Genomic DNA, 23,257 nt, shown 5'->3' on the forward strand with positions numbered 1-23,257 from the left:
CAGACAGGAATAACAAACCAAACCCTATAACTTGAGACCTTAGAGCAGCTCTGTTTGTTCTCCATATGGCTGCAATTCATGTGAACCACCTTTAAGGTTGCAGCTTTCGAATAAACAGTAGGGAGTCTGAATCTAAAATGTGCATCTCCTCCTTAAATGACTCACAGAACACTGTACAAAAACTATTTATAGTTTTGAACACATAAAATTGTAATAAGCAAATCTCACTGATCCCAGTAGGATCCTAAACCATCATGGGAAACTTCCAATCAAAAAACAATAAAATACATCTAAAAACGTTCACAGAATCATTTTTGTCCTATAATTTCAGCAATGTTCATTTGTGCTGCCTTTCTTCTCCTATCTATGGATACATTAACATTAACGCTAACCATCAGAATTTAGTTAAAGTTAATGGTGTTGCTTTTTTTATCATTTTTACGATGAAATTCAGTGTTTAATTATCTAGCTAAAACTAATATTTAGTATTAATAAAACAAATATTTTTTTCCTTAATTCAAATTAACAGATGAGTTGTTTATATAAACTGTAATAGAGGCACAACTTTTACTTGTTTACGCCCTAAGCAGCGCCTGCGATTGAGTCAGAAAAATGCTTATGAATCAGAAGGAAAAGAATAAACAATGTCTTTGTAAGGTTTCATTGTTCACAGATGCCATGCAAACAGGCTCTCAGGCAGAGTTAAACAACGTAGATGTTATTATAACGTCCGTATAAAACTCAGTGCTAAAACATATTGTAGATAAATATTTTAACAGCGAACTATAAGATCACATCAACAGATATGAAAACAAGTTTCTCTTGGAAGTGATATGCTTGCTCTGTTGTCGGTAAAAACAAACTCCAGGTTTCATTTAAGTTGGTTTAAGAATGCTACCTCTCCTGAAAAGCTGCAAACTGGACTTTAAAACTAAAATAAACTAGTAACAAACAAACTGTTACTGTGATGAGATCTTGTAAGAGAGCAGCAGATTTTAAAACAAAATGTGCAACTTTTATCACAAAAGTTGCAAAATCAAAAAGACATTGTTAGTATTATTAATATAATTATTATTAAGGTCAAAGAACAGCTAAAAGTAAATAATTTTTAAAGCTTTTAAAGCCATTGAAAACTCTTACAGTAGCAATGATTAAAGACATCATTAATAGTCTATGATCAGTAACCATTCTTTAAAAAAAAGCAATTACTAACTGGAAGTCAACTGCATATTTTAAATGTTTTAAAACTTGTAAATGTACTTTTGAAAGGAGTCCGTGCAGCTGAACTGGCCCTGCTTTGTCAATCATCAGTCATCGTTCACCAACCCTTAACCTAGTTTTAATCGTGTTTACCGCCTGACTAGAAGGAAAGAGCAACAGTTTTTATTCTTCAGTCCACATTCAGCCATAAACCCCTACATTTTGACCGTAAAATGCACCTAAAAGCCTAAACGACCTGAGGGGGAGTGTGTAAACAGAGATACACAGAGACAATAGTCTGTTCTGATCCTTTAAAAAAATCCTAAACAAATCTACTGACTAACTTGGAACAAATCTTAATAGTGTGGCAACGCCAAAATGGCTTTTTATATCAATAACTTAATCTGATCCATAAACGGGACTGATCTGGCAACTGTCTCTCTATTTTGTTGAATTGAGACCTTAGAGCAGCTCTGTTTTTTCGCCATACAGCTGCAATTCATGTGAACCGCCTTTAAGGTTGCAGCTTTAGAATAAATAGTAGGGAGTCCTAAACAAATCTACTGACTAATGCTTTATAAATTGAAGCTCAGACCCTATCAAAACCACTGACTGAAAATACAGATAGCCGCTCAAGTCTGTCTGAGCTTGCATGAAAATTGATTTGGTCTACATTCACATTTGGTGATATACTATTATACTCCAGCTTAGAGCTAAAATATATCGCATGACTTCAGTACTGTCATTAAAAACCAAAATAAAAATAGCCACAAATAGTAACATTAAAGCAGAAATATTGATTTTAGCAATAGCATTTATTATTTTGATTTCAATACGAAGACTTTAGCACAACATATGTTATAAGAAGTTAGTTGTAGTCCTGAAATATTTATTCCTTTTATCAATTTCTTCCTTTGGTATGACAGAACATTTTAGTAACATCTTTCACCATACTTGGTATGGGGTGTGTAGGCAAATCCCACAGTGTGATTCATTCTGATTAAGATGGAGCTTACTAGAGGAAAAAAAAAAAACTCTAAAAGAAAAACTGTGAAACATGATCCAACTGCTCTGACCCGTGTATGATGACAGTCCATCTCTCACCCAAGCTGGAACTTAATAACACTCATACATGCAAAACGTTTGGCCAAGTTTGAAACAGCTCCCTGATGCATCATTTAGGACCCTCAGCTCTCAAGTTAGTCAGCAAGGTCTGCTACTGGTTTGCAGCACCAAATGTGTTGCTGGTAATGCTGGTTTGCCACTAAGGTGTGACAGCAATAATTTGCTCATAGCTGAGTTCGAGGTTTCAGCTGCATTGCGCAGCACTGAAAAACAGCCGAATCAGCTGCTGGTGAATGGTGGATATTTGGTGTGATTTGGCCGCCGTCACATTTTTCATGTTTAGAGTTTTTCTGCAAACTTTGTGGAAATACTCTCTATCGATCTCCATGGCCACCCTTTGAAGGGTGCGTCATCTGGCCAAAGATGTGAAAACGTACATTTTTGCATGGTGAGGCGCAAAATCCCTCGCTAGATTCAACCCAGCGGATGTGCAAAGCAGATCAGCCAGCAAAACCGTTGGAGTCTATCAAAGTTAGCTCAGGTCTTGCTGCATTTAGCTATAATTTCTGCACTGGTTTTATACTAGTTTAACAAAGTTAAATCTAAAAAGTCAGAATATATTGAAGGTTTGACGGAAATTTTACCACCGAACCTCTGGTCTCAATATGAGAACAATTCATTTCTTCGTTTTTATACACTACAGCAACCCTACTAAAACAATAAAATACAGGAATACTAAATTTAACATCATAAAATTTATTTTGATTTTGATACATGGAGCAATAGCGTAAATATCGGTAAGCAGAGACAGCAGTTGCTTACAGGCCCACGACCTCTTTGGAGCCCCATCACAGACACCTCAAAGATCCTCTACACAATTGTGGACTAGGATGTCCCTTTGCAAATGCAATGGTGTGAAAAATTCCTCTTAAACCCACCTGATACTAAAGTGACTGACCGCACTTGAGCATATTTATACCACAACACATGCCAGATTTCAACATGATGATGAGACGTTTAAACACGACAACAACAGCAAAGCAGACAGTGGTACTTTTAATTACTATGTTAATAACTATGTATAGTTCATTAGACGTTTGGTTAAAAAATACACTCATATATATATAGTGTTTCAAACCACAATAAAGATCCTAAAAGCACAATGTATATTGAGTATTTTTTTTTTACACTACGACTTGGAGTTATGGGTAACCCAAAGCGTAGATTAAAACTATAACCGTTACGTACAATGTGTTAGCGCCGATGGATACCAAAAAGAGGTACTTAAGCGGATTCCAGAAAAGAAAAAGAAGAGCTGCTGGAAGAACAGAAAAAACTTCCCAAAATCAACACGTTCTTTCAAAGAACCGAATAGGGAGAGGTGGACATTGCTGCTACAGTGAGTAAAGATTGCAACCAGGAGATGAATGGAGAGAGCATGGGTGAGGAGTGGGGCTGTTCAGGAAGTCTCCCTAATATAGATAGTCGTTCACGGATGGCTGCGAGTCGGATAAATTGTCCCGGATTTTAGACTCTGCGAGGTGGTGTTTTTTCAATGTGAGTGAGAGCGTGCAGGCAGTTCAATAATTTGTGCACCATGTGCGGATTAAAACTACTGCGATTGCGCAGGCATGAGACAGAGCGGGGTGTGTGTATGTATGGGGCACGTTTCGGGTCAGTTGTCTAAGGGGGTAGTGGGTTCAATAAGCATCTCTGTGAAATCAGTTTTTGGAACTTGGGATCCAATGGTTCCATTCAAGGCGCGTAAACACTATTTTTCCGTGAGTGATAATATACTACTGAGAATTGCATAATTCTATCTTCTTGACCAATTCATGGAACTGTCGCCGTATCCTGAACCTTTATCACGTGTTGTACTTTATATGGGGCCTACTCAGATAATGTTGTATTGTTGTGTCGTTACGCCGTTGCATGGAGTTAATATATGCTAATCTATGGAATAAAAAAAGTGGCAAATGAGTAGAAGCACCCAGGAGTTTGCAGCTTCTTAGATTTTCAATTTTTGCTTGAATAATGAACACTGGGGGTATAAAACTAAAAAAAAAAACATTTTAGATGGTTGGTTAATGGGTTTAAAGCTTGACATTTGTAGATTGTTGATAAAATTGATAAAATGTTGATAACTTAAAAACAGTAATTTGTTTCTTTCCTACACTATGACTATTTGGGTTTGTTGTTTCTCAAAGAGAAACATCTCTAAAGAGCCAAATGTTTACTGTCTTTCTAAGCAAGGATGGGAGTAGTGCCCAATTTTACCACAATCATTCTAAAAGAGTAAGAAATTTTACATCACAAAGAACTTTATTTATACTTTACACTTAAAGCACAGATTTTTTTCTGTTTTTTGTTTGTTTTGTCATGGCATCAGTGGGCTTTATTTCCACAGTTGTAAGACAGGAAATGGGATTGAAAGAAGGGGAAGAAGTGCAACAAAGGTCTCCCCTGGCAGCTGGGTCAAGGCCTAAAGGCCTCCATGCATGTGTTGCACCGTAGGCTACTACACTAAAACCATGACCAAACCAGCCTATAATGACTCCAACAGTTTGTTGAATGAGCTGCAGTTCAAGACTACGGAAGACGATTAGGGCCAAAAAATTCAGAATTCCGATTTAATCTTAGAATTCTGACTTTAATCTCAAAATTCAGACTTTTTTTTCACAGATTTCTGACTTTTTTCCCATATTAAACTGAAATAAAATGTGAAAATCAGTAAAATTTTTTCAGTGGCCCTAATCCTCTTCTGTACAAAACAGACATCAAGAGACTCTGCAAAATATTTAGCTCCAAATGACTAATGTATCCTCTTTTGATTAGAAATATCGTTAAAATCAAAATGTTAGGCTTACATTTATATGGTTGGCTATAAGGTGGCATGCATTATTGTTCTGCAAGCTAATTTTGTAATTAGACAGATTAACTCTCATCACTTGTCATGCCCACAACTATTATGGATAGAAATAAGTGAGATAATCCATCTTGGTGACAGAGATAGGGACAATCTGATGATGGAAAGGGGAAAAAAAGGAAAATATAGGAAAACCTGCAAAGAATATTTGCACTATTAATAACAATATGTCAGTTGCATGTTATGCTTCATCAACAGAAACGTTTTAGATAATAAACCAGCAACAATCGTTCAAATACTTTAATTTAAAAGCTTTTTTCCCTTATCAATTCTGTTAAGACCATAACCAACGATGAGCGACTAAAATATTGATAACTTTATCAATGGGTTTAGATTGAAGTATTTTAAAAAAAGGGCAATAGATTTGCTTTTTTAAAGGAGAAATGTTCAGAAGAGGTTATATAAAAACGTGCAATCACGTTCACAGCCCCTGTGAGCCCGATAAACAGGCACGTCCGGGTTAGATGATAGAGGAAGCAGCTCATAGCAAGGCTATAACCACGTGCAACACAGATTACACTGAAAAAACGAACAAGAAGCAAATATTACTGTTTTATGACTCAGATATAAACATTAAAAACTAATATACATGAGCTGAGAATCGTGTAACGCCCTGTCGGCCTCGTCTCGGTCCCACCGTTAGCCCACCCACTTAGCTTTTGAGTTCAATTTCTGGAAATATATCTTTATTTATAGATGGGTTTAATAATAACTTACCCCAATCTTCGCTCGTTAAGAGATTATCGGCGAAGAATCGACTATCCAGGTCAGATAAAAGGTCCGCAGTCATTGCCACAAAGGCAGTGTGTTTGGAAAGCAGGAGTCTGCAGTCCGACGTGATAACAGCAGCTAAACAAACATAGACTCGATAAAACCTTTATCTTTATCCTCAAACTAACAGTTTCTTATCGATTTGTCTACCATTTGCAATATCAAGTAAATAAAATTCTTAATTAGAGTAGAATAGGGTTATATTCATGCCCTCTGGTCAAGTTATCGACCCTTCCTTTCGCTTTGCATATGACAGACGAGGAAACGCATTTTCCAGAAGGTTGCCGCCTACTTTTGGGGAATCAGCCAATCAAATCAAATATAGCTCTGATTGACAAAGATGAAAGCCAATACAATATCCGAACAACCGTGATTGGTCAGCCAGTAACCCTATAGTTAAACAGGTGGTTGCGGAACACCCTTTTAAAGATGATTCCGTCCAATCAAATTGCTAGATTTTGATTGACGGGAACATTCAACCAAACAACGCGATTTTATTTAGAGTAAACAAAAATAGTTCTGAGGAAATTCACGTGTATTCAAGCATTGCAGCGACACAGCTGGTTTTAATCAGGCTTCACATTGTTTAAAACAATACTGTTTCCAAACTGAAAGTTGTTCTTAATATGATGAAATATATACGAATAATTGTCCTGTTCACAAACAATTTTGAAGCACATTCAGCGACCCTGATATTACATAACCAAGAAAAAAGTTATGCTGCAACTTTTACCAGCTTCTGTATTTTTTCTGTTTGCAGCCATGCCCACTTTGTTACTTTAATTAGTGTGGAAATAAAACATTTGAGCAAAAGTCTAAACAAATATGTGTTTACAAAACATTCCCATATTATTCTTCTTTTTTTTTTTCCTTATCAAGAGTGATAATTGAGGGATTCCGAATGAGGAAAATTTAGTAAGAAGTAAAGCTGGACAGATGTTTTCTGTATACAGGAGAAAGGTTAATGCATCAAAATATCCTCATGCTGGATAACTAAGACGTAGACAGATTTATTTAGTCATTTTGTATACAGGAGAGTAAACAGAAAGAAACTGTGTTTAAAACAGCTCTAAACAATTTTCAATTTTTAAAGTGCAGCCTTGAAAACAGTAATAAATACATAATAAAATAGTATGACTAAAATAAAAATAATATGACATTTTACACAACATTCAGCAGTCTAATGGCAGTGGGGAAGAAACTGTTACGGGATCGGGACACGCAGCGCTGGGATGAAATGTCTTTAATGGAGGGAAGAGGAGCCCCAATAATCTTCTCTGCTGTTCTCAGCACTCTCCTGACTTTCTTCCAGTTTGAGGCGCTGCAGCTTCCACACCACACAGTGAGACAGCTGGTCAGAACGCTCTCTATGGTGCTTCTGTAGAAGGTGGTGAGGATGGGTGGGGGCAGCCGGGCTCTCCTCATCCTCCGCAAGAAGTACATGTGCTTCTGTGCCCTTTTGACCAGTGAGGTGGTGTTTACATTCCAGGTGAGGGTGTCTGTAATGTGCACAACCCGGAATTTGGTGCTGTTGACCACCTCTACAGCTGAGCTGTTGATGAGCAGTGGAGCGTGATTAGGCCGGTTCTTTCTGGAGTCCAAGATGATCTCCTTCGTCTTCTCCACGTTCAGGATCAGGCTGTTGTCTTTGCACCAGTCCACCAGCTGCTCCACCTCCTCTCTGTAGTCCAGGTCGTTGTCGTCTCTGATGAGGCCCACCACCGTGGTGTTGTCTGCAAACCTCCCAATGTGATTGGTGGTGAACCTGGGGATGCAGTCATTTGTCATCAGGGTGAACAGTAGGGGGCCCAGGACACAGCCCTGAGGGGAGCCTGTGCTTAGGATGATGACATCAGAGGTGACTGAGGTCTGTTTGTGAAGATGTCTAGCAGCCAATTTAAAAGGGTTGTATTGAAGCCCAGTTGTTTCAGTTTTCCCATCAGATGCTGTGGAATGATGGTGTTGAAAGCTGAACTGAAGTCCAGGAACAGCATCCACACATGGGTGTTCTTCTCCTCCAGGTGTGCCAGGCTCAGGTGCAGAGCAGCAGAGACCTAAGTGAAGCGGTTCCGTCGGTAGGCGAACTGGAACAGGTGGAATGTTGGCGGCAAAGTTTAGCAATTTTAAAAAACTTAGCAATGTTTTTTGGCGTATGCTTCTCGTGTTTATGTTCTTTTGCTATTTCATGTGACATATGTGCAAATCAGACACATCAAAATTCTATATTCAGTATACATGAAATTTATTGACTACGGTAGTTAAAATGTATTACTTACATTTTAAATTTTTATATATATAGAGTGAATTCAAATTCCCAATTCCACAGACACTAATGCTCAGACAAACAAAGTCTTTTTGAGGAAGAGGAAGAGGATCATGTGGAAAAACAGACTGTGACAGACAGGAGGTCCATTTCCCAGAACAACCAGCAGCAGGACCTTTGCAACACCATCATATTTTTCTTTTGCAAAGATGCTCATGCTTATAATCTTCTGTTATGTTTTGTTTCAAATCCCTGATGAGATCGACAGCTTAGAAAACGTCCAAGGTACAGACTGCTTTCTTCTTCCTTCAATAATTTTTATCTTTGATAGACATTATTTGACTCCTTACTGTTAAAAGTTTGATGATATCTTTATTTTATGATAAATAACTCCTTTTGAAATTCAGCTTCATATTATAGTTTTTTCAGTGGTGAATGCAACTGATACTCAATATATCATCAGAAAAGCATATCATTTTGCAGAATAGATTTATGAATCATGCAAAATAGGTTTATTGAATTCCTGCAAGCAAATGTCCACAGCTGTTACATGTTCATCCAGGTGGAAGGACTCAATGCAATCAGCTGGGTGTCTGTCTGTAGGATTTTAATAAATGCTTAATAAACACTTAAGATGAGATGTGAATTGGTAAAATATATATACACTAAAGTGAATTTTTTTTAATAATGATCTTATTTTATTTTTCAAAAACAATCCTAGCTTATATTTATCAGAATCGATACAGACAAAATATGAAGTTTAATAAGTAAAAGTAATTTATTTAGATTTTATTTTTTATGTACTAGAAATGTTATACTTCTAACATATTTATTTTGCACATAAATATTTTATTTTAAATATGTCATAATTTTCCTGTATGCTTCTTATTTTAGTCTGAGCGGATGAGTGAGCATGTTTCCATGAGACAGAACAGGAAGTGCAGATAAAGCAGGAGACTTGGCTAAAAGTTAACTTCCAGTCTAATGTGTCTGTGACAGTTAATATTAGCTGCATCTAAATATGGAACGAAGGTTTAACAACATCTGGCTTGTGTGGAAATATTTGTAAAAACACGTCTGTGTTGTAAATAGCCTACATTAAAAAACTAAGGGAAGCGTAGCATTTTCTCTTTATGTGTAATTTATTCTTCAAAGTGGGGTATATCTGAAGCAAAATAGTTTTTGATTTACATATTTAAGAATTTGAATAGTTAAAAAAATAATTATGAAAAAAACAATTACAAAAACAGTTTTTATTTATAAACTGTTCCCATTTCAGGTCCTCAGGCTGGGAGTTTTGGTTATTTGGCCAGTCTCTCCACATCAGCAGTGATCCGGTACTCAGTCCTGGAAGATCAACATGTGTGCCTGCCATGCGGGGCCTCTGCCAGCTCCAATGTGATTTGGACTCATCAGAACCGGAAGGTCCTTGTGGACCGGCAGGGAAGCCACAAGAACATTCTGGACCCTCAGCATTATGATCTGTTGGACGATGGTGGTCTCTGCGTGCTGAAGCTCCATGACTCAGACAGTGGAGAATATCAATGCAACCAGCAGCTGGTGGCTGAGCTGCAGGTTCTCAATGGTATGATGTGAAGTAAGCAGCATTTTATGCACTATGGGGGTGTTTGAAACCACAGATATCTTCACCACTGACAATGAGAAGTTATGTTACAAACCTCAAAGCTGTAAAACTAAAAACCAATGATCCCTATACTACTACCTTTATATCTTTAGGGCATGACCTCAAGGTACCTGCAGGATGGACACTTCTGCTGGCCTGCAGAGGCTCCCCTAAGCTCAAACACAAGTGGATGAGACACAGAGAAGGACAGAATGCAGTGGTCATCTTCACCCGTTTCAAAGATGGTACAGAGAAAGCAGAAACAGACGAGAGCAGACTGAGCTACGAGAACGATTCACTGCAGATCAGAGACCTGCAGCTAGATGACGCCGGAGAGTATATCTGCAATAGAATAATACAGGCAAAACTCACCGTCCTGCAAGGTGAAATATAGGACCTTTGTTCATTGTTTTCACAGAATTTTGCATTATAAAAAATATTATTTTCCAGATGATAAAACCAGTGAAAAGTGCTTCAGAATTTTATTTTAGGCCAACCTAACTGTCTATGTAAATGCAGACAGAATAAACTTAGTTTTGAGATATAATTTCTTGATGATATTTTGATGAGTAGTTTGAAATATGAAGAAATGCTCTGTAGAAAGGTGAGTTTTTAATTCTATCTGCTGCCACATTCAGATAGCCTGACTGGCACCCAGGCTAACATTCAGAGTTTCTTAAGGCAAAACAAGGGAGTAATTTAAAGCCTACAGATTAATAATTAGAAAAGTAAAGAAAATGTAATTGAAAATTACTAAATTTTAAATTTGAAGTGAAAAAAAAAATGGACCTCAAAGTATTTTACATAGCTACACTTCTCTGGATGCCATGAGAGGTGTGGCGTCTTATTATTCTCCTTATCTGTCTGATACAAAATAAGCTAATATAATAGTGTGATAATTTGTCATATCATCGCACAATATACATAAAACTAAAGTATTTAACATCAGTGTTGTCAATTAAGCTCTTTTATGTGGCCTACCGCTTTTTACTTGATAGTACATTTAAAACTGTTCCATATTTCAGAGAATCCTGCATCCACCAGCATCCTACCAGCATTATCTACCAGTATAACAACAGTATCAGCTGTTCCAAAGACAGGTAGGCTCTTCTCTCAAAATCATTCATTTTTGTCATGAAAAGCAATTTGTAATTTACAAAATGTAATTTTTTTTTTCAGATGTTTTTGAAACAAACAACACACCAAAGAAGAGACCTGAGAATGGTCAGCTGCAGTAAACACACCTGACCATAACCGATAAAAACCTTCTTTGTTTTATTCTGCTGGCATTGTTATATGTGTGCTCACTCGTTGTGCTTGTTTCCAGCTCTGCTGCTGGTCACTGTCATTGGTTCTGGGTTAATGATCGTCCTGATAGCACTCGTCTGCATTTTCCTAACCAGCATGAAGTGCAGAAACAAGAGGAGACAGAGATATGCAGGTGGTTATTATTCTATTTGTTTATCTTATTGGTATTCAGGTTAGTTAAGTTTTGGTGCAGAAATGTAATAAAACCATTTAATCTAATCATAATTACAAGTCTTATTGGTACCACTGTTTTAAGCAGTGTTTAGCTTCCTCCAAGTCTAAAACACATGTGTTGCCTTCACTAGACTCTTTAAATTCCACCTTAGAAGTGAATGTGTTAAAGGTTATTTGTCCTGTCATGGAAAGCTGAGCAGCAGACCTTTAAATGGTATGTGGGTAGTGGCAATGATTGGATGACTACTATAAACATCAAATATCAATTTAGAAATATGAACATTGATCATCCTAAAACTTCTTCTATGATTTTGTGTTTTTCCAAAGTATTCTTAACAAGTATCTTTATTTAATGCCCTTTTAAAAATAATCTAAAATGATGCGTTCACAGCAGATTTTTTTGTACTTTATTATATTAGAATAATAAACACTCGGATTAGTTGCCAAAATTGAGTACACAGCGATGCTAAAGAGGTTTTGCCAAAAAGAGAACGTTACCCGTTTCACGTTTCCATGTATAACATTGCAGATCTTTAAGTCAAAGGAAATTCTTAAAAAAAAAAAAAAAAACGAAAATCCCTATATTTTTCAGGTATTATTCTTATAAGTTCAAAGGCATGAATTATGGCTAAAACTTGTTATTTTTGTCTGTAATTAAAAAAATTATTAAATGCCAAATAATTTTTGTTGGTAAAATAGAATACACGGGGAACGAGCTTGCAGAATCTCAGAAGTCTCAGAAGTGGTGGTGGACTAATTAATATAAGGGACTAATCTGCTAAATAAGAATCATGACTAATTCATTATTAAGCCTTTATAACCATAATTATTTTAACTGAATGCGCCCATGAACAGCTCTAACCTCTGTTCAGCTTTATCTTTGGGTCATTTTTGCTTTATAATCTACAGTAAGTTAGTTCTTTCCTCACATGTTCCTCATTTAAATAAAAAAAGAAAAGCTGCATTTTGCTGAAGTCGTGTCTTGGATGACTGAGAATCGACACCAGAGGATAACCATAACTACACTGCCTGCCTCCATTGCTTTACAATTATTGCTGTATTTGGTGAAAGTCTTTCGGAATTCTTACCAAACTTAACGTTAGCTATAAGATGTATTTCGAGCCTTTAAGCACAAAACTTTAGCTTAGTTTTTTTTTTAATACAGAAAGGGGGACATTATCAGCCATATTGACACATGTAGACACCAATAAACAAATAGGTGGTAATATTATTGCATTTCGACCTGCGGCAGAAAGAAGCTGGAAACGAACTTGCAACTTTTAAATTGCAAAATTACTTTTCTTCCCACTGATAATTAATAGTTTGATTGTAGGTAAGTAAGAAGACCAAACATAGTAACACGGTTATATCTTAGGTGTTGATATTGTGATTTGAGAATATATCTATTTCATAATTTATCAATAATCTCCATGGGATATGCACTTTATGCTCACTATTAAGATTTAATAAATGTATCAGTTGCTACAGGTGATGATCCAACATTTTTCATGCATTGTGTGTAATTTTCAACATCATATCCTTAATTCTAACCAGTTTATATCCTTTGGTAGCAAAAAGACGAGAGGACACAGAGCTGCAGCTGTGGATGACATATAACGCCCAAACTGGTAAGGGAGTTTGTAAATAAGAAGTTAGTTCTTTTTGTAATGAATCCAATGTGTTAAAATGACTGGTTTTATTTGGCTGCAGAGTATGAGGTGTTTGAGCGTCCAACCCTGCCTGATGAAACCATCCACTACGCCTCTCTGGGTCGACAGAGCTGGAGCCAAAGACCCAGCTGGCTACTTGATCAGAGCGGCAGTAATAATGTTGTCTATTCTTCAGTCATCACCAGACCTGGAGCCAAAAACACTTTCACCTGAGTCCAGTTGATTTCCGTTATTCTTTGTTAAGCATGGATTAGCTGTCTTTGTTTCAGTTCTAACTCTGATTAAAGCTTAAAGCTCTTATAACATAAAACACACAAACATTAAAAAGACAATTTTAGGCTAAGGGTTTGGTCAGTAAAAACGTGGATTTGTTTTTCAATTTAAAGAGTAGGAAGTGAAATCAACACAAAGGTCTACTGGATGCCAATAAATCACAATTATTGGATAAACCAACATTTTAATTTTATTACAGAAATATTCACATATGAATTACTGAATACAATTGAGCACATATATATGAAACTGGAATAAAGCTTTGCTCGGCTGGTAAAGTTTTTCTACAAGCATATCTTCAATCAAAACGGTGTCCCGTTTGTTTTTTCTTCTATTCTTAACATTCTGTCCCTGTAACAGACTTTAACATTCTTGACATAAGCAGCTGAATGGTGGTAAAGGTTTAAGGCAAAAAGTGAAAGAACTTGTTTTACAGCAGTTACACAAAAAGGTTGAACTCTAAAACAAAGATTAGTGAAATAGCTTGAAACAACTTGTAATTTAACAGTTGTTTTTTCTTTAGAACCTTACATGGGATTGCTTGAAATGTATAGTTTGGATGTTAGGTTGTTATAATATCTTAAAGACCCAATAATCACCATTATATAACATGAAAACACTTTACAGCGTCCATATCAGATACTGAAAATATTGTCTTATGTACCTTGTATTCTATAATGACTTGAGCTGTATTTAATTTTCTTATTGCACAGAAAAGTTGTATTTAGCACTTCTAAAATGTTCCTTTGATAGCAAAAAAACCCCAAAAAACATTTTACTGAATTTTGAACGGAATCAGTATTTACATTGCTGATATGAAACAACATATGGATTAACAAATATCTTTTGTAAACCAGACAGGGTTCTTCTGTGTTAATCAAAAAGTGTACTAAAACACATACGAAAAAAGAAGAAAAGTCACAAATGGCTTCTTAAGTTGGCTGGAAGTTGGTAATCAGACATTAAAAAGAACCACTCAGCAGAAACAATATTATCTCTGGCCATGTAAAGCATTTACATTTTTACGAGTGTTCACTGTGGAATAGATGACAAAGTTCTCCACCATTCTGGGTGCAGTCTTGGTAGGTGGGCGGGGCTTATCTGGATGCCTCAGACTGGAATATTGTAAAGAATCTTCCTGCAGAGACATTTAAAAAAAAAAGACAACTTCACCTTCTCTGATACTCCGATGAGCACATTAGTGAAAATAAATGGTATATTTCCTTTATAAGAAGTATTAAATATAATGATTTACATATTTGGGAAATACTGAATTTAGAATGAATGGGTGTCAACATCTAGATGGCTACAAAAACAAACTATCATGTTTTTACACGGATCAATGCATTTTGAGGAAATCATCAGACTTTAAACACGAAACATACACAACTAGTGGTTCGGCTGTGTTTTAAACCATAACTAACATTTTAGCAAAAAAAAATCATCAGCATGGTTCAAACATCTACTGACCTCTGTCGCCCTCAAAGTAGGGTTCTGTTTTTCTGGGTTGCAGCAGCAGTGACCTGCTTTACCTGATAATGAAGCAGAATATGAGGGAGATAGAAAATCAATAGAGATTAAGTCTGTTCATGTGATTTATTTGAAATTACATTACTAATCTTGGTAAGTAGGAAGGTTTAAAGACATGGATGAATTTACACTGAACTGTATATATGGTTCAGGTTGAAGAAGAATCATAAGGAGCTTAAATAACGGATGAAGAAACTCATAAAGTCACTGTGTGTCTGTGATCTAAGGGGTAAACGCATGATGCTGTTTCGTACCTTCTTGTAATGTAACTTGACCCCAGACATGCAATGCATGCTTTGTTTTCTTCTAAGTATCTAATATTTAAAATACCATATATTACCATCATATTGATCTAATATTCTAATACTTAACAGGAATCATAACAAAATTACAAAGGCAACCCTTTTTAACTAGATGACTAAAAACCTGAGGGTATAAATGACTGAAACAATGTTATATAGAAAGTGTTAGATCTAGGCTGTCCCTCTGCTAGCCCAAAACATTCCTCAACCCTGCTTTTACTGCCAAGAAGGCTCTGATTTGCAGGAAACAATCTGATTAAGCGAAAGTGAAAGAGTAAAACTTTAAGATCAAAAGTGAAACCTATGATCAGTCTTCTGTCGAAGCAGCTGAGAGAGGGGTCGTCTTTCTTTCCTGACATTTGGTGATAAATAACCACCGTTTTTTCAACTAAAGAACAGAGAAAAGAAGATTTTTCCACCTAATCCTAAAGGAGAAGACGTTTATCTTCCTCCCTAAAGATTTTTACAACGTTGGAGAGCATTATGCAAAACACAGTTTGCATGGAGGCCTTGTCAGCACTCTCTGGGTGCAATGTCGAGGCAACAACCGGACCCTCGCAGCTCACCTCACAGGATTTTGTCAACATTGTAGCCCTCAGAGAGTTCTACAAACAGGAGGGATTTCAGGAACTAGAGTACCCCAGTTTGGGGACATTATCCTTGCAAGACATGGAAAATCAGGACATGTACAGCTCTCCACCAGCCCTGACTGGTGAACCTGTGGTGAGCCTTAGACCAACAGTTAGGGTCAATCCCCAAGACTTCTTCCATCCACAGTTTGACTACGATTTCACCAACATAAAGGTAAGGAGAAAACACAAAGCCTTGTTTGTTTGGAAGCATGTCATGTGACACAGGCCTTACGTAACACAGCAGGTCTAAAGATATGGTTGTCTGAACCTTAAACTAAGATAAATTACAATGATATGAATAAAAAACAAAGAGGAAAAACAGTAAAATTATAGATTCATTTTACAGGCTGGCTTTAAAGTAAGATATGAATGGGGAGTGTTTACAGTTCAAACGTGAATGAGCTACTGCCAAATTTCCATCTGTTAGGGGTTACAGAAGTCCTGTAATAAACAAAGTCCTTTTTAAGTAAATCAGAGTGCTGATCTGGAAGCCATGTAGGTGAAAATAAAAGAAAATAGAAAACAAACAAAAATGAAAACACATCAAACATTTACTGACAGAGATAAAAAAAAAGACACTTGTATAAGTTACTCTCTCATTATAGTGCATTTATTTATAAAAACCTCTTCTGTGAAAAATATTCATATATTATACTGTTATCATGAGTTAATAACAACCCATAAAATCAAAGTATCTAAAACATTTTTACTAATTTTGGAGTCCATCAGTTTCCAAAAAACCCTTTAATTAATATTCAGTGACTTCCTGTTAGTCTGTGGGATAAATATGATGCAATTAGAGAGAAAAAGAAAAAAGAAAGAAAAAAAGGTCATCAAATACCACAGGCAGGTGGCTACTCATCTAATCCTGACCTTCACTTCTTTGCTGTTGTTTTTTGATGTTGTTTGCAAAAGTGTTCCTACCCATTAAACCTTAACAAATGATGTCATGTTACAAATTCAAACTTTGACCATTATGTGAATGGGACTCTATTATTATTAGATTAAAAGAAGGTTGTATATAACTGTGAAGAGGCAAAAACGGATACACAGGATCCTAATTCAACCATTTGAAAAGCCGATGCTGATACCGATTATTCTACATTAGTGCCGATAATTTATCTTTGAGCTGATATTGCTTTTTCTTCCTCCATATACATAATGAAAATGGCACAATGACACCAAATGTTACGCAGGTCTCAATTTAAAGGAAAAAAACTAAAACAATTAATCATTATCTCAATGATCTTGTATCATATTGTCTGATAAAAGATAAAAAAAAACAAAAAAACAACAACAATAATGGCCAAAAATATTGGCTGGCCAAAGTATCGGTCTACTTCTAATAGTATTCTAAAAAGAGTTTTATTCATCTGTATTCAGGTTTTCTTGATGTTTTATAATGCCGCCTTATGCTGTGATTACAGCTTTAGAGTTTAAACCTCCCAATTCTACAAAAACATCAACATGTGCAGCTACTAGTCTTACTTTTCACAATCTTGGTCTTTATGATGATTGATTTCTGAATTTTTTTTGCTCATAATCAGAAACTCCTGCTCTGAGTTTTAACAACTATACAAGCTAAGAGGAGATGAAACTGCATCTGATAAATATTTTCTGGTTTGCAGGATGGTGATAAGACATTTCTGCGTGGAAATGAGAAGTACATTCGCCCCTGTGGATGGAAACGATTCGCCCTGCGTGTCCTAGACAAGTACCCAGATGGGAATAATTGGCTTGGGACAGGGACCAACGCCTGGCCAGTCTCCTACCATGGCCACAACATGGACGGCTCGCTAGGTATCATCCTCACCCGTGACGGCCCACCAAACGACGCGCCAGACTTTCTGGATGCCTGCGCTGCCTCTCTTCTAAAGCCAGACACCAAAGGCAGAGGGGTGTACTCCACATCAGACATCAAGATGGCTGAGAAGTATTGCAAGATTTTCAAGTCCAAGGAGGATGGGAAGCAATATAAGGTGGTTCTTCAGAACCGTATCAACCCAGAAAAAAGGCAGAAGTGCCAGAGAGAGGATGTGTGGTTGGTGTACATCCCTGAAGGCTGCAACGATGTGCAAAAGAAAGCCCTCGTGGAGGATTCCCTCCGTCCTTATGGGCTGCTGCTGAAGCAGCAATAACTTTTTGGATAATTGGTACTCGAGGTTTTCAGGGTTATCATCATGGTTTTCACCTCTGGAAAAATGAAACGCTTTAGAGGAAATGTATGAATTCCATGTCCAAATTTCTTAACTTAGGCTTTATTCTTTTCAGGAAAAGTTCAATTCGAGATAGCAAGATGGAAAACCAGGCTTTGCATTATGGACACGTTCCTCTTACATACATGAACTCCACCTTCCTTGAGTTGAATTTTAAGGTATTATAAACATGCATCTTCTAAAGATACTTCGAAATACTACTGTTAAAATAAATGATGCATACGGATATATAGAGATGCTTTGTCAATTTAGTTTCTTCTTTGACTGCAACTTTTTACTCTCTGTAAAATGGTGCAATTGCAACATATTTTAGATATTATTGCACATAACTGAGGTGACTTGACAAAAAAAAATATAAATTCTTTACACTGGATGCTTTTTACTCTCAATTATACAATGAGTGATAAACCTGTCATATCGCAAAAATTATTGAAGTAATTTATTGTTCCTTTAAAATGAAATTGTCGCTAAAAATTATGTTTTTTTTAATGGTCTGTCATATTTTCTAACAGGTCTAACGTTCCAGTTAGGCCTGAATGACAGTTCAAGGTTGTCTGTTAAGTCTCAACTTTTTCCTAAAACTCTGTAACTGAGTATGAATGAATGTAATAAAATGGAAAGCATGGAAAGCATGATTTATAATGTTCTAATTCCGTACTTTACTGTAATATAGTGCATTGTCCATCACTGACATCACTGACATCAACTGTCACATTTAGAGACATTAAGAGAACAGATGACTTTGTGTTTACTTGCGTCATTTTAAACCAGTAAAACCTGTTTTAAAAACACAGTGCATCTTATAGTTCAGTTCAAACGTACAAAATGTGCTTCACATTTTTCAAACTAGAGCTTTGAGTGAAGTATTTTCATGTTAATACTGAAATTTATATGACTAATACTGTTAATATCATTATTGATATTACTCTGTGACCCTAGATCTTTAATAGATTAATTAAGTTTAAGAAAATATTTCGTTTAAAGATACCATCCAATGGTGTACTTTTTTTTCTCTAAAACATGGATATCAACAATAGTAGAGACAGCTGGGTAATAAAGCATTTATTTCTACTGTGGGATTTCAAAGAAAGAAATAAAACAACAGTTGGTAAGTCATCTTTGTGTTTATGAAATCATTAGAGTTACAAGATCAGCTAAAAATGCCTGATAATCCATAACCACGCATAATAATAATTAAAAAAAAAGTTCTTTAAAAATATAATGTTCTAGTTTATATTGAAGCAGACAAAGTCTTATGAAGTGCTTATAAAATAGTTTTAAAGGTTTCAATACATGTAATGTTTATTCTAGGTTACTAGAACTGAATTTACACACTAGAATGGCTCAACTGAGTTTTAAATAAGTGCTGCAACTCCATCAGATCAACAACAGGGGGCAGTAGAGGTCAATGAACTTACTTGCATAGGTCCTTAATTGAGAAGAGGTTTTGCAAATTCTAACCTGAGTTGATTGAAAGTTTTAAAAATATTTTTCAATCTCTTTTAATTATAAACTTAAAACTGCCTCCAAAAGGCATAGAAAATATACATAACAGAGGAGAGCATCTGTGTTAAAACAGGGGAAGTGTTGTAGAAGTTAGAGGAATGTTAGCAGGAGGAGGATGTATGTGGATACACACCTGAGCACAGGTAGAGTCCAATCAGCAGAAAAGAGCAGAGGCTGAATAATCCTGGAAGGACACAGATCCCAAGACTCCAACAGGGCTGGTGCAGCTTTCCTCCAGCAGGATCCTCTTTACCACCTTAATGAATCAGAAATAATAAATAAAATTAGAAAAAGAAAGAAAGAGTAACAATAATAATTTCCTGTGGAGCTCTTTACCCCCGTAATTCAAAGTTAGACTGAGTTTTGTATTTGTTTCACCCTTCATTTTTATTTTCCGTTTTCCTGCACAGACAAACCTCTGGACTTTTGGACCTTTGTGTATATTTTGCAGCATTTCAGAATAAAATCCACTGATATTTTGTGACCTAAGAGCCAAATGTAATATTATTGTGAGTATTTTTAATGACTTAATTTTACAGGTTAGGTGCCATAAACGAACAGTAGCTTTTATGTTTGAAAACTCCTAGATGACCTTATCAGTTGCCAGGAAGAACAAAAACATTCACTTTTAGTTATTCAGACAAAGAAGAATTATCTTATGGAATCTGTATAAGAAAATACTACATTTGATGACCTGAGTTTTTTTTTATAGGTGATTGATTTAGTGAACCCTCTTATCAAAGGTATACGTACGTTATTGTGGTATTTCTGTGGGAGGCAGAGGAAATTGTTATTTAAAGACAACAAATTGTGCTATCTTCCTTCTCTAGACATGCAAATGTGTCTGGAAACAGTGAAAAACATCTTTCAGAAGTTTTCTGAATGTTATTAAAACTTTCCTACATAAAAAGAACATCAGTTTCATTCTGGTATTAATGGTCCCCACCTACAGACTGCAGCTATACTTCTTTATTTAGGTCCCTCTTGCTCCTTAGACAGATTTTTATTATTTATTTAAAAAATATTATTAAATATTAATATAAATTAAATTATTTTAATATTATTTAATATTATTATTTACAGAAAATTCTTCGCAAATTTGGTTATTTAAAAATAGATAAAGAAAACTATCCTAGAATAAGATTAAATATAAATTGAACTTTATTGATCTCACAATGGAGAAATGAACTCTCCCTTTGGGGAGCAGTGGGCTGCCACTGTGCAGTGCCTGTGGAGCAATCAGGGGTTAAGGATCTTGCTCAGAGAACCATGAGTGGCAGTCTGTGGGATTCAAACTCACAACCTCAGGAATCCAAGCACTACGCCTTAACCACTAGGCCACCATTCCACCATTGTTTAGTGTTTTTGGTGGTAGAGGAAGTGTGTAATTAGTTGATTAATGGGTTCTACATCTGGAATTCACAAACTTTTCAGATTGTTCCTCTGCTGCAATGATCTAAATAAAGTATATAATTATTGCTAAACCCCTGCTAGGTCCTGATTCCACTCGTTCTAGCTTTCTAGCCTTTAAGCAAAACACAAAATATAGGGAAACGAAAGATTGGTCAAGGCATGAGAAGGGATAAGTTAATCCTCCATATAAATGCAGTTATATCCCACTGGATTATTACCTGTACACAATAGAGGTGGGGAAAACACCTTAAGCTCTTCACCTCTGGAAGCACCTATTTTATATAGTCATCCAAAATATACCAGAAATTCTCAAAACTCTTAAGAGCCCTATGTCCCTTATGGATGCTTTTAAGGTAAAACAACACTGTGTTGTATGGAAGCAAATCGTTACCATATTTAAAATGAAAAAGCATTTTCAGAAATTCTTTTTCATTTTAAGAATGTGGCTGCATTGTTTGGCTCATAAATGAATTTAGTAATCAATAATCCTGTTTGCATTTTCTTCTTTGACACCGCTCATCCTTTTACTTAATTAAAATGAAAAAGAAAAAGACATTTGAGATTTATTTTTCAAAATGTACTCCAGCAAATACATATCAAAATTAAATTTGAAATGTAAAATTTGAAAATGAAAAAGCATTTCTGGAAATGCTTTTTCATTTTAAGAATGTAGCTGCATTATTTGACTCATAAATGAAATAAGTAATCAATCATCATATTTGCATTTTAATTTTCTTCTTCAACACTGCTCATCCTTATACTTAATTAAAATGAAAAAGACATTTGAGATTTATTTTTCAAAATGTACCCCAGCAAATACATTCCAAAATTCTATTTGAAATGTAAAATTTGAAAATGAAAAAGCATTTCTGGAAATGCTTTTTCATTTTAAATATGGTAATGATTTGCTTCCATAGTGTTGTAGGTTGTGAGCTGTGTCAAATACAGAACAATAAAAATGTTAGGATTAAGAGGTTTTTCAAGCAGATCTAAAGTTTGTCCAAAAGATTTAATCTCTCAAATTTCTTACATTTTATTTTATTTTTGTCCACCTTTATAAAAGATCATCCTGAGATTAAATAAATGCAGGCAAAAGAAGATCAGGTCTTACCATTGATTTTGAGGTGAATTCCTCTCCCTACACACACCTTAGCTTTAGACAGCCCAGAGCAGAAATACAGCCCAGCATCCTCCTCCTCCACCGCCTGGATGTCCAGCCTGATCAATCCGCTCTCCAGGTTTCCTGTCCATTTTATACGACTGTGGCTTTCGTTGTTATAATCAATTATCTCTTTTATTATTCTGCTACATGAGACTCTCAGCAGCGGCAGTAGCTGGTCTGAAAGAAGCCGATACCAGGTGACCTCTGAGTCAGAGGTGAGGTTGCAGGTCAGAGAGACATTCTGCCCCCTGTGGACCACCAGTGTAGAGTGGGAACTGCTGGACAGGGGAGATTGGTGACATCCTGCAGCACCTAAGGAGAATTTACAAGTCAGAATCATAAACATAAATTACATGTCATATTTCTGGAACATGTCAATACCTTATTGAAATATTCTTTTTGAACCAGTGGCTATCATGGACAGGCAAAATGGTTACATGCCCTAAATGCTCCTAAAAAAGTTATTAAAGATGCAACTTTACTATATTTTTAAATATATTTTTATTTATTGATCTCACATTGGAAAAATTTACCTCTGCAATTAACCCATCCCCTAGTGGGCTGCCAACATGGTGCGCCCAGAGAGCAGTGTGGGGTTAAGGGTCTTGCTCAGAGAGCCAGAGTGGCAGTCTGAGGGAGTGGGGCTTCAACTCAGAACCTCAGGATTCCAAGCTCTGTGCCCTTAACACTATGCCGCCATACCATCATTTTTCTGTTGTTTAATTGCTGAAAAATAAAAGCAATAAACCACAACTGGTTGTAGGAAGTTTGAGGCTATATAGGTCCATCCAAACAAGGTTGCTGGTGCCTTTTTTCAAGCTCTCTATGGGCGAGAGGCAGAGTCCACCCTGAACAGGTCGCCAGTCCATCACAGGGCAACACAGAGACAAACAACCAATAACGCACACCTAAGGAGAATTTAGAGAAGCCAGTTAACCTAACAGTCATGGTTTTGGACTGTGAGATGAAGCCAGAGTATCTGGAGAGAACCCACACATGCTCAGGGAGAACATGCAGAAAGACCCCAGGCCAGGAATCGAACACAGAACCTTTTTTGCTGCAAAGCAGCAGTGCTACCCACTGCTCCACTGAGCACCCCTATGTTATGTGCTCTGGGCACATCCTTATTTTGTTAATTCTTCTTTCTAGATCACCCTATTTAAGTCCAATGTTAAACATATTGGCTGTTTCACTGTAATGATGAAATTGAGAAAACTTTTGT

General features: G+C 36.2%; 4 protein-coding genes across 4 annotated transcripts in view; 2 read left to right on the forward strand and 2 right to left on the reverse strand.

The window, feature by feature from the left end:
• The window catches only part of atf6b (activating transcription factor 6 beta), an 18,851-nt gene extending 12,870 nt beyond the window's left edge, over positions 1-5,981 (reverse strand). The window contains exon 1 of the mRNA XM_015404474.1: positions 5,909-5,981. Coding sequence (XP_015259960.1) covers positions 5,909-5,981 — 73 coding nt within the window. The remainder of the gene's footprint in view (positions 1-5,908) is intronic.
• Positions 5,982-8,434: 2,453 nt separating this feature from the next.
• On the forward strand, positions 8,435-13,540 carry LOC107104473. The gene is made up of 8 exons (XM_015404469.1): positions 8,435-8,510; positions 9,505-9,810; positions 9,963-10,232; positions 10,875-10,949; positions 11,029-11,073; positions 11,177-11,290; positions 12,903-12,959; positions 13,042-13,540. Exons 1-8 carry the CDS (start codon positions 8,435-8,437, stop codon positions 13,212-13,214), a joined length of 1,116 nt encoding a protein of 371 aa, XP_015259955.1. The 3' UTR covers positions 13,215-13,540.
• A 681-nt stretch (positions 13,541-14,221) lies between these two features.
• On the reverse strand, positions 14,222-22,453 carry LOC107104474. The gene is made up of 5 exons (XM_015404470.1): positions 22,441-22,453; positions 21,985-22,347; positions 19,594-19,716; positions 14,745-14,806; positions 14,222-14,412 (listed from the first exon to the last, which is right to left on the reverse strand). The coding sequence occupies exons 1-5, from the start codon at positions 22,451-22,453 to the stop codon at positions 14,266-14,268; spliced, it is 708 nt and encodes a 235-aa protein (XP_015259956.1). The 3' UTR covers positions 14,222-14,265.
• LOC107104476 lies at positions 15,436-18,573 on the forward strand. Its single transcript, XM_015404473.1, has 2 exons — positions 15,436-15,910; positions 17,367-18,573. Exons 1-2 carry the CDS (start codon positions 15,590-15,592, stop codon positions 17,874-17,876), a joined length of 831 nt encoding a protein of 276 aa, XP_015259959.1. The 5' UTR covers positions 15,436-15,589; the 3' UTR covers positions 17,877-18,573.
• Positions 22,454-23,257: the final 804 nt, after the last annotated feature.

This window comes from Cyprinodon variegatus, unplaced genomic scaffold, assembly GCF_000732505.1.
Source record: "Cyprinodon variegatus isolate N-32 unplaced genomic scaffold, C_variegatus-1.0 Scaffold1758, whole genome shotgun sequence".
NCBI lineage: Eukaryota > Metazoa > Chordata > Actinopteri > Cyprinodontiformes > Cyprinodontidae > Cyprinodon > Cyprinodon variegatus.